Here is a 15821-nt window from a genome sequence, read left to right as displayed (position 1 = left end):
GTGGTTCACAATGAACAAGTTTTTTTTTAAATATTACATCTAATACTTCAAATTAATATTTAGTTTAGCATCCAATTTGAAGAAAACAATTTTATTTAAAAATATGTGATGGAGAAATGTCTGTTTTAAGGGCGCTCACAAATACACATAAATGCAAGAAAAACCATGCCTTATAAACTACTTACATTACCTGCATACATACACTCCCTCGCCACTTTATTAGACCCTTTTACACCTGCTCTTTCACATAAGTATCCAGTCAACCAGTCATGTGAAAGCAGCGAAAATTATAAAATCATGCAAATGCAGTTCTAGACCATCACTTGAAGTTCAAAGCAAACATCAGAAGTGGGAAAAAAAGTGATCTCAGTGTTTTTGACTGTGGCATGGTTGTTGGTCCCGGGTAGCCTGGGTTATGTATTTCAGAAATTCCTCACAACAGTCTATGAAGTTTACACATCAGTGTGACAAACAAATACCCAGTGAGCTGAAGTCCTGTAGGCAAAAACAACTTCCTGAAGAGAAAGGAATGTTTTCAGTAACAGTAAGTCTACGGTATTAATTTTGTATTAATATCAAAGAAACATTAAGGGTCAAAAACGCATATAGATAGTTGTAAACTACTGAATTTTGGAGCACAAGTTGTCTGGCATGTGTCCTATTACAGAGTATGCTCCTAGCAGGCGGGGATTTAGAGCTGTTTGCTCTGGTTTATAATAATAAGTGGGTGGGCCAACTATTTGGACTGCTACATTAAAACTGTCCCTACTTCTGCCTCTGAAACAAGCCTCAGACACTGGAACTGTGAAGGTACTATTCTGTGTTTTGTTGTTTATCTTGAACAAGGTATGGGAAAATGAGTTAGAGGGAGCACCTGCGCTTTTCTAGACAAACAGTCATTTGCACAAATAGAACCCAGACTGTGTGATTGTTTATTCTGACCATGTCCATTACTCTTAACTGTGTTTATAGACTACTAAAAGTTGTAGTTTTAACGTAGCCTTAAGTTGATGCAGTAAATTTTGGTTTCATGTGCCTATATTTGTGAATTATTTATTCATTTATAATTAAACAGTGGGTTTAAAAAGGTACAGAACCAAGACAAGCAGCTATGGCTGTGGTATTTTTCCCTGGTAAGTGACGCTGTATAAATTCCAGAGAAGACATTATCTTGAATGTGGAGGAGAGCTAAGGGACCGTCTACAAATTATCTTAGGTTTTGTTTTATGTGTCTTTGATATAGTCAGTATAATTAATACTATACTAATGCATTTAATTATATGTAGACCACAGTTGTAATCAGCGTAAATGTTATATGTTTTTGCGTGTTTGTTTTAAACTTGTTTGTTTTAAAAACACAGGTAATTCGTATTTACTGTATGTAGATACTGTATATATCCCTACCTAATAATTACTGCTGTGTATTATAGAAGAGAAGAATGTAAACAAAGAAATAGCTCCACAGTTGTGGGTTTATTCAGAATTTTTTATTTATTATTATTTACTATTTAGCCTCTAAACGGTTCAAACTATTAGTGTTGTGAATTGTTACTGAATTTTTATTTTTATTTTGTACAATATTGATGAGCATGTGCATTGAAATGATAAAAATGGGCAATAATTGTTTTGTTTAATTGAATATTATAATTATTATAAAATTATAAAAATAATTATGAAAATATTATAAAATATTATAAAATATATATTATATTAAATAAGATTATATACTACATGCCTAATATTTTGCAACTTGATTTGGGGAAAAAAAGGCTTGACCCCTCTGTATCTATCTATCTATCTATCTATCTATCTATCTATCTATCTATCTATCTATCTATCTATCTATCTATCTATCTATCTATCTATCTATCTCTCTGTCCGTCCGTCCGTCTGTCCATCTATCTATCTATCTATCTATCTATCTATCTATCTATCTATCTATCTATCTATCTATCTATCTATCTATCTATCTATCTATCTATCTATCTACAAATTCAGTAACATTTTGAGGTGATTGAATTTCCAACTGAAATGGCTAAAAATCTGCAAATGTCTATCTAAACCAAATTACATTTGGGTTACAACTTACTGTAAAATATGTGTGTAAAATTCTCACCTTGAAGTACACCTTACATTGAACACGGATGCCTGTTTATGTTGATCAGGTTTCTGTTATTACATCAACCTGTCTAAATAACAGACTTATTATTACATTGTTATGATGACCATCTTCCCATGATTTAGTGCCATAGAGCTTTTTATTCTCAAACTTCTATTTAGAGTATATTAAGTCTAACTTGACAAAGTTTATATGTTTATTTGGATGTGCGGTATAAAGGTTCTATACCATGTTAAATTTAAAGTAACTCCTTTCAATGTATTGAACGATGACAGGCCAGGTTTACACCCTGATTTGCCTAACTGGCCGAAAATAAAGAAAACTGTCTGCCATATGTACTGTTAAGCATGTTTTCCAGCTGGTTAATGCATCTGGATAATTTTGAAATGTTTAGCTAACAATAACAAAACACAGAGGAGTCATTCAGCTTGGAGCAGTTAAATGAAGCTGTTATTGTGAAGCTAGAATTATAAGGCACTGAAGAAAGTTTCCAAAAACAGCTTTCCTGGTGAAATTGTTTCTGCTGTGTTCGACGTAGCAAGCTCATGTAAAGATTCCAGCAATATTACATAGGACAAAAATAGTGTGGTTAATAGAACTATAAAATTGCTAATCTACCACTGTATATAAAAATCACTGTGGTGTTTACTGTGTTCACAGTGTGGTGAAACACAGTGCCTAATTCTTTCCTTTTAGTTAATCATCACAGTAAGGATGATGACTAGCTGGGCCGGACTTCTCTTACTGTCACTGTGCATGGTCACTTCCCTGGTCAGGATGAAGGCTTCGACGGTTGCAGATGGTGAGACACAATGGATTCACAAAATACGCTAAAATAAAAATATTATCTCTCATTTAGTTCCTCACTCTCTCTTTGTCTCATTTTAGCTTCATACAGAGATAGGATCTTATGAATAAATAAGCGTGTCAGTTAAAATGTGTCACAATTTTCCACCTTTCTGTTTATCAATAAAGAAAGGAGACGCAGAGCGAATCACAGAACTTAGGAATTGAGAGACACTTAATAATAGAATATTTAAGGAAAGTATAGGTGTCAAGAATCAAACGTGTCTTTTTATGACGATAGAGAATTTTACGGAGACTGGAAAACCTGTTGAAAACCCTTGTACATTTATGTCCATGCTGAGTTTAATCTGAAATAATTGGTGTATAGATTCCGTTTTAATTCATTCAAGGGCTTTCCACACTGTGCTTAACCCCACAGGGTTAGCACTGCTTTTTACCCAGGTTTATGAGCCCCTACTATGAAGCAGAAGTAACAGCACTTTTGCAGTTTTGACTCCACATTGCGATTCTGCAATAGCGTTAGAATGTTATGGCAAGATGCTTAACAACAAACACACGATTAGAAACTGAACCGTGTTTGTCATATCACATGCAGAAACCCTGTGCCTCATGTCAATAGTAGTTGCACCATTGCGAAGACAGACACATCGAATGGTGAGAAGAGGAGAGTTTTATTTTTACACTTATGTTCAAAAAGGTCTGTCCAGGACAAACTGGATGGCAGTCAGAAATAAGTATTTAAGGTCCTGAGTGAAAAAAATGAGCAGAGGTTGAATAACAGCGATCGCCTAGTCGACTACACAACAAAGTTAAAATGGCTAAAAGGTATTCAAGTGGAAACATTTTTTCTCACTGATGTGAAAGCATGAGACAAGCCATTATTTATTGCAGTCAGACGGTGTATTTATTCAGTCATGTTTCTTTAATGTGCAAATATGCAAATAAGACTGTTAAGTCAGGGTTTAGGAATGTACAGTGTAAAACCCAGGATTCAGTTTACCTGGAGTTTACAATCATCCAGAGGAACTAGTTCAAGTAGTCTTTTGCATGATTCTCTGTGTCAAAGTAAAATGGCATTAATGTACTATATTAATATTGGGTTAGTTATTTTTCGAGTTAGTTAGTGTCTTTGTTCTGAAGAAAGATACAGGTTCATGGGGGAGGAGTTTGTAGTATGGGGGGGATAACTTTTTCTTTTTATATAGCAGAACTAGAATAACTCTCTCTCTCTCTCTCTCTCTCTTTATATTTCAGGCACAGACTGCACAGCAATTAAAAAAAAATCCCCATATGCATCAAGTGGTGTCTATAACATTCAGCCATCTGGAAGCCGAAAACCTTTCCAGGTACTAACATTTGATAAATAGTCTAATCAAGGATCAAAACTGAAAGAATTTTATCATATAACATACAATAAAGTTGGTAATTTTCAGTAACGGCTATAAGTGGGGTACACTGGTGCTAACATTTCATGTTTATTAAAATAAAGGTTAATTAGATTTATATATATTATATATATATTTATACGTAAAATCTCATTTTAAATTATTTATTTCAAGTAAATATTCAGCATTTATTTAAAGTAAACAGGTTAATTTAACTAAATATGTTAATTTGTTCACTTGAATGTAACATTTTAGGTTTATTTATATTTATTTAAAGTAAATTTCATAGTCTATTCTGCATGCTAACTTTGAACAAAGTTACCCATTGTTCATAGACGTTTTGAACACTTTCCGCAGGTTTACTGTTTGATGCAACAGGATGGAGGCTGGACTGTTATCCAGAGGAGGTCTGGTGGAAAAGTTTCCTTTGAAAGGAACTGGAAAGACTATAAGAACGGATTTGGAAATGTTCGCTGTAAGTGTTCTCTATTAGGAATTAGCAACTTCTGATTTCCGACATACTAAAGCAGACATGTTTAGAGTAATTATTTGGACTGAACTTTTGTAAGCTATAGATATACAGTGTACAGTCAGGCGCGGATATAACAGGACAAATGTATTGTTATTTTAGCTGTCTAACACACAGTATTGGAACTGAAATCATGGGCTCAAAGAGCAGACTTTCGATTTTAATTCACTCTGTTAGTAATCAGACAAGCTAAAAATCATTTTGAAAATTCTTTGTGGTCAATGACTGCCTGAAATCTGGAACCCTGAAGCATCACCAGATGCTGAGTTTCTTTCCTGATGATGCTCTGTCAGGTCTTTACTGCAGCTGTCTTCACTTCCTGCTTGTTCTTGGGATGAATTGCCTTCAGTTTTGTCTTTATCTTGAATAGTTCCACTGGCAGCCCTACATGTCCAAGCCATAAGATAATGTGGTTTCTTTGCTGCTTCATCTTCTTCTCTAACCAGCATTCTGGTACAAGTTGGAACAAATATTTGTCTCATCAGTCCATACACTACCAGTCAAAAGTTTGGACACACCTTTTAATTCAGTGTTTTTGTATTTTGTTTTTGTATTCAATGGGATTTATTTTCTACATTTTAGAACAATACTGGAGATTTCAAAACTATGAAATAACACACATGGTAATTAAGTATTAAGTAAGTAGTATGGTTTAAGTAATCCATATGTAATGACAACAAAAAACAGTCAGTTGTTATTTTAAGACACGAAGGTCAGGTGTTCTGGAATAGTTCTTGCAAGAACAGTATTGTCAAGTGCATTTGCAAAACCCATCAAGCACCATGATGAAACTGGCTCACCTGAAGACCATCCCAGTAAAACAAGACCAAAACTTACCTCTGCTGCAGAGGAGAAGTTCATTTAGAGTTACCAGCCTCAGAAATCACCAATTAACATCACCTCAGATTAGAGCCATTATGAAGGCTTTACAGAGCATCAGTAGCAGACATATCTCAATATCAACTGTTCAGAGGACATTATTGTGGATTTCGGCCGCCTTCAGCATTGTTTTACAATGTAGAAAGAAATAAACATCAGGAAAGACCATGGAATTAGAAGATGTGTCCAAACTTTTGACTGGTAGTGTATGTCCATAGTATGTTTTTTTAGATGTACTTGGCAAACTCTAATCTGGTCTTCCTGTTTTTTAAGGCTTTCCATCTTGTGGTAAACTCTTTGTTTTTACTCTGGTGAAGTCTTCTCTTGATTGTTGACTTTGACACAGATACACCGACCTCTTGGCACATGTTCTTGATCTGGTCAACTGTTGTGAAGGAGTTTTTCTTCACCAGGGAAATAATAATTCTGTCCTACACACACCACAGCTGCTTTTCAAGGCTTTTTGGTGTCCCAAGGTACACCAGTGCATTCTCTTTTTTAAGAATGTACCATATAGTTGATTTGGCCACACCTATTGTTTTTGCTTTTCTGTAATGGGTTTAATTTTTTGTTGCTAAAAGCAACAGATTCTAAATGCTAATGCCAATTCAAGACCTTTTTTTTTGTTTTCTTGTAAGTAAAATAATGAGAAATGACAGATGACCAGCCAATTTTCCCATTTTAAAAAGCTTAGTATGAAAACAGAAACCACTCACCAGATGTGAATGTATATAACCTCAAATTAAAGCTGAAAGACTGCAATAAATATTTATTATTTAATTCTGACACTGATGTGCTGCGGTAGATAGCTAACAGCCATATATCAATGTCCAAATATTTATCTTTATTTATCTCAAACATTTATCTATTTATTAACTGATTGACTAGAATATTGATGACACTCATTTTAGATGTTAATTCTGTAGTTATTCTGTAGATATGTTAATCTTTTGCATAAAGTTATAGAAAATGTTGGAATTACACAGTCAAATCTTGAAAATACATTATTCTTTATCTTTTTGAAGCGGAGTGAAACATTGTTCTCTTTGTACAATATTCAGTCTCAGACTAGTGACTCTGAAGCAGATTTCAGAGCAGGTTATATCCTCAATACTTCACCCATTGGGTGTGTGTGTACATATATATATATATATATATATATATATATATATATATATATATTTTAACTCCCTTTCAGATGACCACTGGCTGGGCCTCGCCAAGATATGGGCTCTAACCAAAAACAAGAATCATAAAGCAACACTCAGAGTAGGCCTGTGGGACTTCGAAGGAAATTCTGTCTATGCGAATTACCAAAATTTTTGGATCGGCAGTGAGAAAACAGCTTACCGGCTTCATGTTGGGAAATACACGGGCACTGCAGGTACACTATTAAATCTCTCCCATCCGACTGAGTACTTAAAGCTACATTAAATAAATTTTAAGATAATTTAAACCAGCAACGTGTGGACAGGATCTAATATTTTACATCGAACTGCATGCTTGAAAAATCTTTTTAGTAATCATTCCTTTCTTCACTTTCTCTTGTACTAAGGTGATGCTATCCGTGGGGCATATGCAGGCATTGACCAGAATGGCTATGGTTTCACTACAAATGACAGTGACAATGATGGCTGCTCCCCATGCATTTTTGGAGATATTGCAGTTAATAGCTGCAGCACTCAAAAAGGTGGAGGTTGGTGGTTCAGTCGGTGTGGCTCAGCTAACCTGCATGGAATTTGGCATTCTGAGGGAAATAATCGGGGATGGGCATCTGGTCTCCACTGGCACACCTGGAAATCCCCTGAGCCATACTCAGCTAAGAGAACACGCATGATGATCAAGATCATTCAGTAGTCATAGGTTTGTGCTTCTACAGCAAGCAACAAAATGATGTGTTGCTTTTTATTTTTTAACACACAATAAACATACACCAATTTCATTAGTCTATATTATCTCAGTTTGCATGGGTTTCCTCCAAGTTCACCAGTTTCCTTTTACGGTCCATAAACATGAATGTAGGCTAACTGGCTATAGAAAATTCCCCAGAGATGAAACTAGTGTGTGAATATTTGTGTGTTCTGCAAAGGACTGGTGTCATCTCCTGATCCATCACCAGTATAATACGGTTATTAAGCATGGATAAATGACTATTTACATATTAATCACTATTTACATTGTTTACTAAACTGGTTTCTGTTTAAAATGATAAATGTTGGCTATATTCAATACACTTCAGGACTTCGACATCCTAATTCCATTTTATGTTTCAAATGAGTGGAGTTGATGAAATATTTCTTTACCATTGTTCATGGAATAAATGCTGTGTTTCACTAAGCTGTATGACTAACACTGAGCTTTACTTTAGATAAGAACTAGATCCTTTTTTAAGGTCCAGTTATGTCCAGTTATTGTGGGAGAAAACATGCCAAACACACATACTTAGATATCACCATACTTAGACATTCAGTTAGTTTAGTAACAACAGTTACTAATGGGTACCTTTATTATGCTTTTTTTTTGTATGAAAATGCTTGCTTTTGATAATGTTCTGTTATTATGAAGAGGCAAATAATAAAATGCTTTCAAGGCTTTAATGTTTATTGTCACTGATAAAGACTTGAAGAAAGTTCATTTATGTCAGTTCAGTCAGTAGTCAAACACCTAAAACCAGTAAAGAAGCAATGGGGTCATTTTTTGTCAAAATGAATAGAAAAGACACACATGAGGAAGTAAAAGAAATCAGAACAAACATTTATCAAGGTAAGATTCATGTAAGAAACCAGCACTCTTTTGCAGGTAAGGCCGCACAGTGCACTGCTGTAGGGCAGGAGATATGATATGATGAGCACACGATATAGAGTAAACTCACAAACACCATTATCACTACAGAATAGCAAAAAAGAGGACCAGAAAATCTATTTTAAACAAGAAATCTATAGCAGGCCTTCTCATGAAGCTTCATAAACTTCAGAGTGAAAGAAAGCTTCAGAGTGAAAGAAAGCTTCAGAGTGAAAGCAAAAGGTATAGACAAGCTATTATCTTCACAAACTGGAGAAACTCTATGATCTAAGGCAAAAGTGAGGAGAGGAAACATGACCCTTTTTTGGAAATAACCAGAAGCTTGCAAGGCGAAGAATATGTATGCAACGAGCGCTATGTGCGCTGAAATGTGATTAGTGTGGGAAAATTTTTTTGAAACATTTGCTTTCCATGCACCTAATCATTAAGTACATTTGATTCCTAATCAGTAAGGGTAGGTAAAATTTACTTGATTTCTTTCCTTTAGTTTTTAAGACAAATCTAAATCAAATTTTAATCATTAAAACTAACAAAGAGACATTACTAGGTAAATCGAGACAAAGTGTTTAATCATTAAACTTACTCAGGTATGCTTAATCAAATGATGATTTTAAGGTAATATAACTAAGTTACTTCGATCATTTTCATAAACAACGTTGCCTGTCTAATTATCGTATCTAATCTACGGGTTATCTGATTATCTAGTAATCCTTTCAGTATTAAGCACCTTTCATAATCATTAGTCAACAGCTAAACTTATAGCAAATAGATGCAAAAAAGAGAGATGAGCAAAATCGGCTGAGTCATCGTTAGTTAGAATTATTCGAACTTTCTGGTGCCTATGGTCTGGCTTTGACGTAAACAACATAAGGGCACAAGCTAGCATAATATAGCATATTATGGAGCTGGCTCCACTGAGACCGAAAAAACATGTTGTTGAAGATCCAGAATCCTTGGGATTAGGGACGAGAACACCATAACTGGTTTATCTGACACGTTCAAGAGAGAGCGTAAGGTCAATCTAAAAATATTTAAAGTTCATATAAATTGCATATAATGTACAGAAATTATATAGAATAAGAAGTAGCTTACCCAGGTAAGTGAAAGAATAGTAAAATTCCTGGTGGCAAAAGTATAACTGGCTAACAAGTGCCGAAACGGAAGTGTGTTTGGAGAAGATGTCATCGAAACGCCAGGAGAAGCAAGCAAAATATTATTGTAGTGGCTGATGTTAATGTAAACATAGGGAGAAAATGCTGAATAGGTTTAATGGAAATATACAGACTTAAAAACATGAAGCAATGGAAGATTTAGAGAATTAAATTAAACTAGATTAAAATAAACTGGAATCCTAGCCTAAATATATAAATAATAAAATTAAATAAAGTAAATGACTAAATAAATAGTTTAAAGGTAAACTAGGTTAGTTAACCGTAAATTTTAAAAAAAACTAGACTAACATCACAGAGCCATTTTACCCCTTTTACCTTTACTACTAGTAAAATAAGGGCAGCACCCTTTCCTTAAATAATAATAATCCTTAAATAAAAATCCTCAGGATTCTAAGTAATTGCCAGGCAGGCACCATGAACCACACAGGAACAACAAACAAGTACACAAACATATGGAACATGTGGGTTATGTAGGTTAAAGTATAAGTGATAAATTAAAGGGGTAATGAAAGAAATGTGGTTTTGGTCTAAATAAGTTCTGAAGTTTAGACAGATCAACAACTAATACATGTTAAAATTAAAACTTGTGACTCATAGGCTGTATGAAGGCCACAGAAAGGTGGGGCTGTTTTTCAGGGGGAAAAATTAGTGAACGTCAAAACAATCCATAGAAAAATAGAGCCCAGCAAGTTTAGGCAGCTGGGGTAGAAGGTATATATACTGGGGGATTTGTGAAGGGGGGTGTGCTTGACTGCACCGGTTCATGAATCTGTGTACTTGAGTGCCATTTCCGCTTCTTCTCATCCAAGCCTGGAGGAGTACTTTATTTCTTTGTTTTTTGTCCTGCATTTTTGATCTGAACTATGAGACTTTTTCATAATATTGGTAATTGAAAAAGGCTCTAGAACCACCCTGAAGTGTCCACCCGGAGAGGGGCTCTGGGTTCCGACATTTGACAAAGGCTAAGCTAGGGGACAGGCTGGAAAAATGATCTGATAAAGTTTGAAAAGAGAAACATGCATGAAATGTATATAAGGACATTGAAGTCTAATGGGACTGATTAAGCCACTTGTAACCCCTGGTACCAGCTGGTTTGTTTGCTGTCTTGCTTAAGTTCAAACCAATCTCGTCTGAATCCAGTCTTCATAAGTTTGCCTGTTTATTCTTTTAAGATTTGATTGGGAATTTTACTGCTGTATTTTGTAGCGAGCTAGCCTGGGTTAGTGTTGGGTTAAGAAGAAATTTTCCAGCAGACATTTCACATATTACACACACAAACAGCAACAAAAGACAAGTGCTATCATCTTTCCCTTCCCATATACCCTTCCTTCCAACTATTCTGTAGATATTACACAAACATTTAGTTCCATACCAGTTTATTTTGTTATTGCACATACTATAGTTATTTTTGGTTCTTGAGCATATTTAATTTATTGATACACATATTGTAGTTCTAGTCGTTGTGCAAAGTGATTGATGCTTTGTTATTTGCAGCACATTACTATTAGAAATTATACATATGTTATTTTAAATCTGTGACCTGTGCCTTTTCCTGCTCAGGGAAAAACACTGCTCCTGAATTTATATGTCTGAGCAGCTATTCCTACCAGATTGGAGGGGAACAAAGAGGTGTTTAATGGAGTGTGCAGAGTCCTTGAGACACATCTCTGTTTTTGTGTCCCTTGTTTATTCTGAGGTCTCAAACACTGATGTGTCTTTTTTTAACTCTTAGCTCTGAACATGGGCCGAACTGTATCTTTCTATATTTAAATATGTATATTTATTATATATAAGACCTCTTCCTAAATGAAAAGGTGATCAGACATTTAAGCTTTGGGTTTCGAGGCACAGTGTCACAATGTAGTACACATATAAGACAGAAATTGTGTCAGTGCAACTTTTATGACATTAAAACAGCAGAAAAATGAAATGTGTTCCAGAGTGACAATCATGTCATAAAAATTCACAGTTAGTGCTTTGTGCTTAAGAGGATCAAGTCAGAATGGTGGGAAAGACACCAGCCAAGATAAAGCATTGTTTTTAATTCCTACATTAGGCATACACAAAGTCTGAAAACATAGTGACAGGCAGGATTATTTAAGGTTTTAACGATTTGAAATGAATTTTGTTGGTGATATTCATCAGCTAAGGCTAATAAATAACACTTCAGTACAAATTGCAATAAATTGCACATACATGAGAGATACAAGGTGAATACTGAACATACAAGGGATTGCAAGTTATTACACATGTAGGATTTGCAGGTTAGTCTGATCATTGTGTAGTTTTTTGGGTTGTGTCCTTAATTGAGTTCAGAGTTCATGGGATGAAGATGTTTTTGAGAATGATGTTGACCCATGCTGTTTTGATGACCTGTTGTAAAGCCCTGGTATAGTTTGTGTACCATTCCATCACACTGTATGTCAGAAGGCAGCAAAAGGTTAGTTGAGGTAGAGAGTCCTGCATTATACTATAAGAGATCAGTTATATGTGGTGGAATTAAAGCTTTTACTTCTTGCTGAATTAGGTAATAAGGTTTTATTTTCATTTTTACCCACATTTTAGAATTTGTATCATTAATCTATCACCATTTAAAAAGAGTAAAAGCATCACAGCTTTACTAACAAGAATGCCACTCAACACATCATGGACATTAGAGTACTGTTCACTTAGCACATTATTCCTCTGCTCCAGAAGAGAGTGTGTTTCAGTTCGTTTGATATTTTACATGTTTAATAGAAAGACCCAGCATTAATACACAGCTGTCAGCCCTGGCTGAAGTGACACTAGTGTCTGTAATACTGTACTCATAGTACACTCCCCACATGCCCGCCCAGCCACACATCCAGTGACATGCATCAACAGATAAGTGCTCTCATCCTCCCTCCTCACATACACTATATTGCCAAAAGTATTCGCTCACCTGCCTTGACTCGCATATGAACTTAAGTGACATCCCATTCCTAATCCATAGGGTTCAGTATGACGTTGGTCCACCCTTTGCAGCTATAACAGCTTCAACTCTTCTGGGAAGGCTGTCCACAAGGTTTAGGAGTGTGTTTATGGGAATTTTTGACCATTCTTCCAGAAGCGCATTTGTGAGGTCACACACTGATGTTGGACGAGAAGGCCTGGCTCTCAGTCTCCGCTCTAATTCATCCCAAAGGTGTTCTATCGGGTTGAGGTCAGGACTCTGTGCAGGCCAGTCAAGTTCCTCCACACCAGACTCTGTCATCCATGTCTTTATGGACCTTGCTTTGTGCACTGGTGCACAGTCATGTTGGAAGAGGAAGGGGCCAGCTCCAAACTGTTCCCACAAAGTTGGGAGCATGGAATTGTCCAAAATGTCTTGGTATGCTGAAGCATTCAGAGTTCCTTTCACTGGAACTAAGGGGCCAAGCCCAGCTCCTGAAAAACAACCCCACACCATAATCCCCCCTCCACCAAACTTTACACTTGGTACAATGCAGTCAGACAAGTACCGTTCTCCTGGCAACCGCCAAACCCAGACTCGTCCATCAGATTGCCAGATGGAGAAGCGCGATTCGTCACTCCAGAGAACGCGTCTCCACTGCTCTAGAGTCCAGTGGCGGCGTGCTTTACACCACTGCATCCGACGCTTTGCATTGCACTTGGTGATGTATGGCTTGGATGCAGCTGCTCGGCCATGGAAACCCATTCCATGAAGCTCTCTGCGCACTGTTCTTCAGCTAATCTGAAGGCCACATGAAGTTTGGAGGTCTGTAGCGATTGACTCTGCAGAAAGTTAGTGACCTCTTCGCACTATGCGCCTCAGCATCCGCTGACCCCGCTCCGTCAGTTTACGTGGCCTACCACTACGTGGCTGAGTTGCTGTCGTTCCCAAACACTTCCATGTTCTTATAATACAGCTGACAGTTGACTGTGGAATATTTAGGAGCGAGGAAATTTCACGACTGGATTTGTTGCACAGGTGGCATCCTATCACAGTTCCACGCTGGAATTCACTGAGCTCCTGAGAGCGACCCATTCTTTCACAAATGTTTGTAAAAACAGTCTGCATGCCTAGGTGCTTGATTTTATACACCTGTGGCCATGGAAGTGATTGGAACACCTGATTCTGATTATTTGGATGGGTGAGCGAATACTTTTGGCAATATAGTGTACCTTCCCACCTATTTATATTGCAAAAAGATTAGTCATTAACGAAAAAGTTTAATTTTTGCACAATTTCCACTTATTGCACATACTGGAGTTATTTCACAACTATTGCACAATAATGTAGTTATGGTACATTATGGTTAAGGTAGTTTTTTTTGCACAAATTTTTAGTTTTTGTGCATGTTAGAATTACTGATGCACATAAAGAAGTTATTGATATGCCCGGTAGTTGCAGAACCATGCCGTTAATATCCATGACCGGTGCTGTCTTGCTGAGATATTTTTCTGTATTTTAGTGAGTAACTACTTTGTGAAAGAAATTCTTAAAGTATTGAATTAAGTAATCAACCTAGACATGCAGGCAGCATGCAGACCTAAACTTCATACCATAAAGAAGGAGATGTAAGAGATGTTGACCGTAGTATTCTTATCACTGCTGGTGCTTTTCTTAGTTTATATATTAAAGTGTTATATTAATCTACAGTATACCAATGAAATGCAAAGTTAAACTAGCAAAACAAAAGAAAAACTATCTGACAAGGATGAAGAAGGATCTCCATCACCTATGCCTAGCATAAAATGGCAGCAATTGTGGTGCTACTTGCTACCAGCTAATTAGCATAGATTTCATATCCTTCCTACATGCTCTACTCACTCAGCTTTGAATGACCTAGTAGAGTGTATCAAGTGTGCAAACGAGCAGTTGGAAGCTACTGTGCTTTATACAGCCAAACAACATGAAGGGCTTCACCTTTCATCCTTCTTCTCTGGGCTCTTCACTGACATCTCCAGCAATCAGGTCTTTGCCTCAACCACAGAGTTGGACAGAAACCATCTCTAGCACTTTTTTTTTTTGGGTGTGTGTGTGTTCTTTGTGCTGTATTTCCCCTCCTAACAGAGTATTTAGACTGATTGTAATCTTAGTGAACCAATATCAATGTATTTACTGATAGAGACTTTAAAACACTTCTGTAAATCGCTCTGGACAATAAGGACACCTGTCAAATGAATAAATGTAAATATAAACTGGGATAATGAGGGACTCCAAGACTTAACATTAAACATGCTCATATTGGGAGGTGATTGGGTAATTGCAGCTTAGACCTCTTTTTTTAAATTGCTCATCTAACAGACCGTTAGAAAATGCCAAGCGTCATTTAGTCTTTCATGGAACAGTTTGCTGTGTCAGCTGTACACTAGCATTAGGCAATATTCTTCCTTCTTCTCTGTTTATCACACATTTTCACAAATTGATTGTTTTAAGATAACAAACTACTTCACTCTGTTAGTTCTTGTTTTATTTCTTGACCAATTGTAATTTCTGACCATGTAACTGTGGTAGTTCACATCTCACATATCTTTCAGTTTGGTGTTGTGCTTAGTCACTGAATGTGTTTAAAATGTAACTGCTATATTGATTTATTCACCTCCACTGGAAAGTTTCAGCAGCTGCTGTGTGGGAAGCCCTACCTGGGGGGAGAAATCATATCTTATTCCACGTACAAGAGAAGGCTTGCTGCTGAGAAAAGTGTTGATCTTTTAAGAAGCCAAACATCAATGTTCAGATTCACCAAAACTCTGACCTCCTTAAACAGCTCCTTACCACCCAGTGAGGCAGCTGAAGGTCTACAGAAAACATGGCACAGTTATTATGTGTTTGGTGATGTGCCAAGTAAACTACTGGCATCCCAGCTACATCCAGCTGTATCAGATACCACTTCTAAATCATACCTCCATGACTAATTAGGGAGCACTGTTCTTTTCATAAAAGTGAAAAGTCTTTCCAGGTAATTTTGAGATGATTATAATAGTAAAGAGGGGTGTGATTGATCAGGCGTCCACATACTTTTAGCCAAATAGTGTATAGTGTAGTGGAGTTTTACACGTTGAAGACAGTTGGATTTGGTCACAATTTTTGATCTTGGCTCAGACTGCTTTATGCTGTCTATATATATATATATATATATATATATATATATATATATATA

General features: G+C 36.3%; 1 protein-coding gene across 1 annotated transcript; it reads left to right on the top strand.

Moving 5' to 3' along the window:
• Positions 1 to 415: 415 nt before the first annotated feature.
• Positions 416 to 8311, top strand: LOC131370462 (angiopoietin-related protein 5-like). The gene is made up of 7 exons (XM_058417812.1): positions 416 to 497; positions 725 to 810; positions 2816 to 2921; positions 4181 to 4272; positions 4669 to 4786; positions 6918 to 7103; positions 7275 to 8311. The coding sequence occupies exons 1-7, from the start codon at positions 416 to 418 to the stop codon at positions 7574 to 7576; spliced, it is 972 nt and encodes a 323-aa protein (XP_058273795.1). The 3' UTR covers positions 7577 to 8311.
• Positions 8312 to 15821: the final 7510 nt, after the last annotated feature.

This window comes from Hemibagrus wyckioides, linkage group LG19, assembly GCF_019097595.1.
Source record: "Hemibagrus wyckioides isolate EC202008001 linkage group LG19, SWU_Hwy_1.0, whole genome shotgun sequence".
In the NCBI taxonomy this organism is placed as follows: Eukaryota; Metazoa; Chordata; class Actinopteri; order Siluriformes; family Bagridae; genus Hemibagrus; species Hemibagrus wyckioides.
Note: the sequence above shows the minus strand (reverse complement) of the source record. Positions and strands in the feature narration are given on the sequence as shown.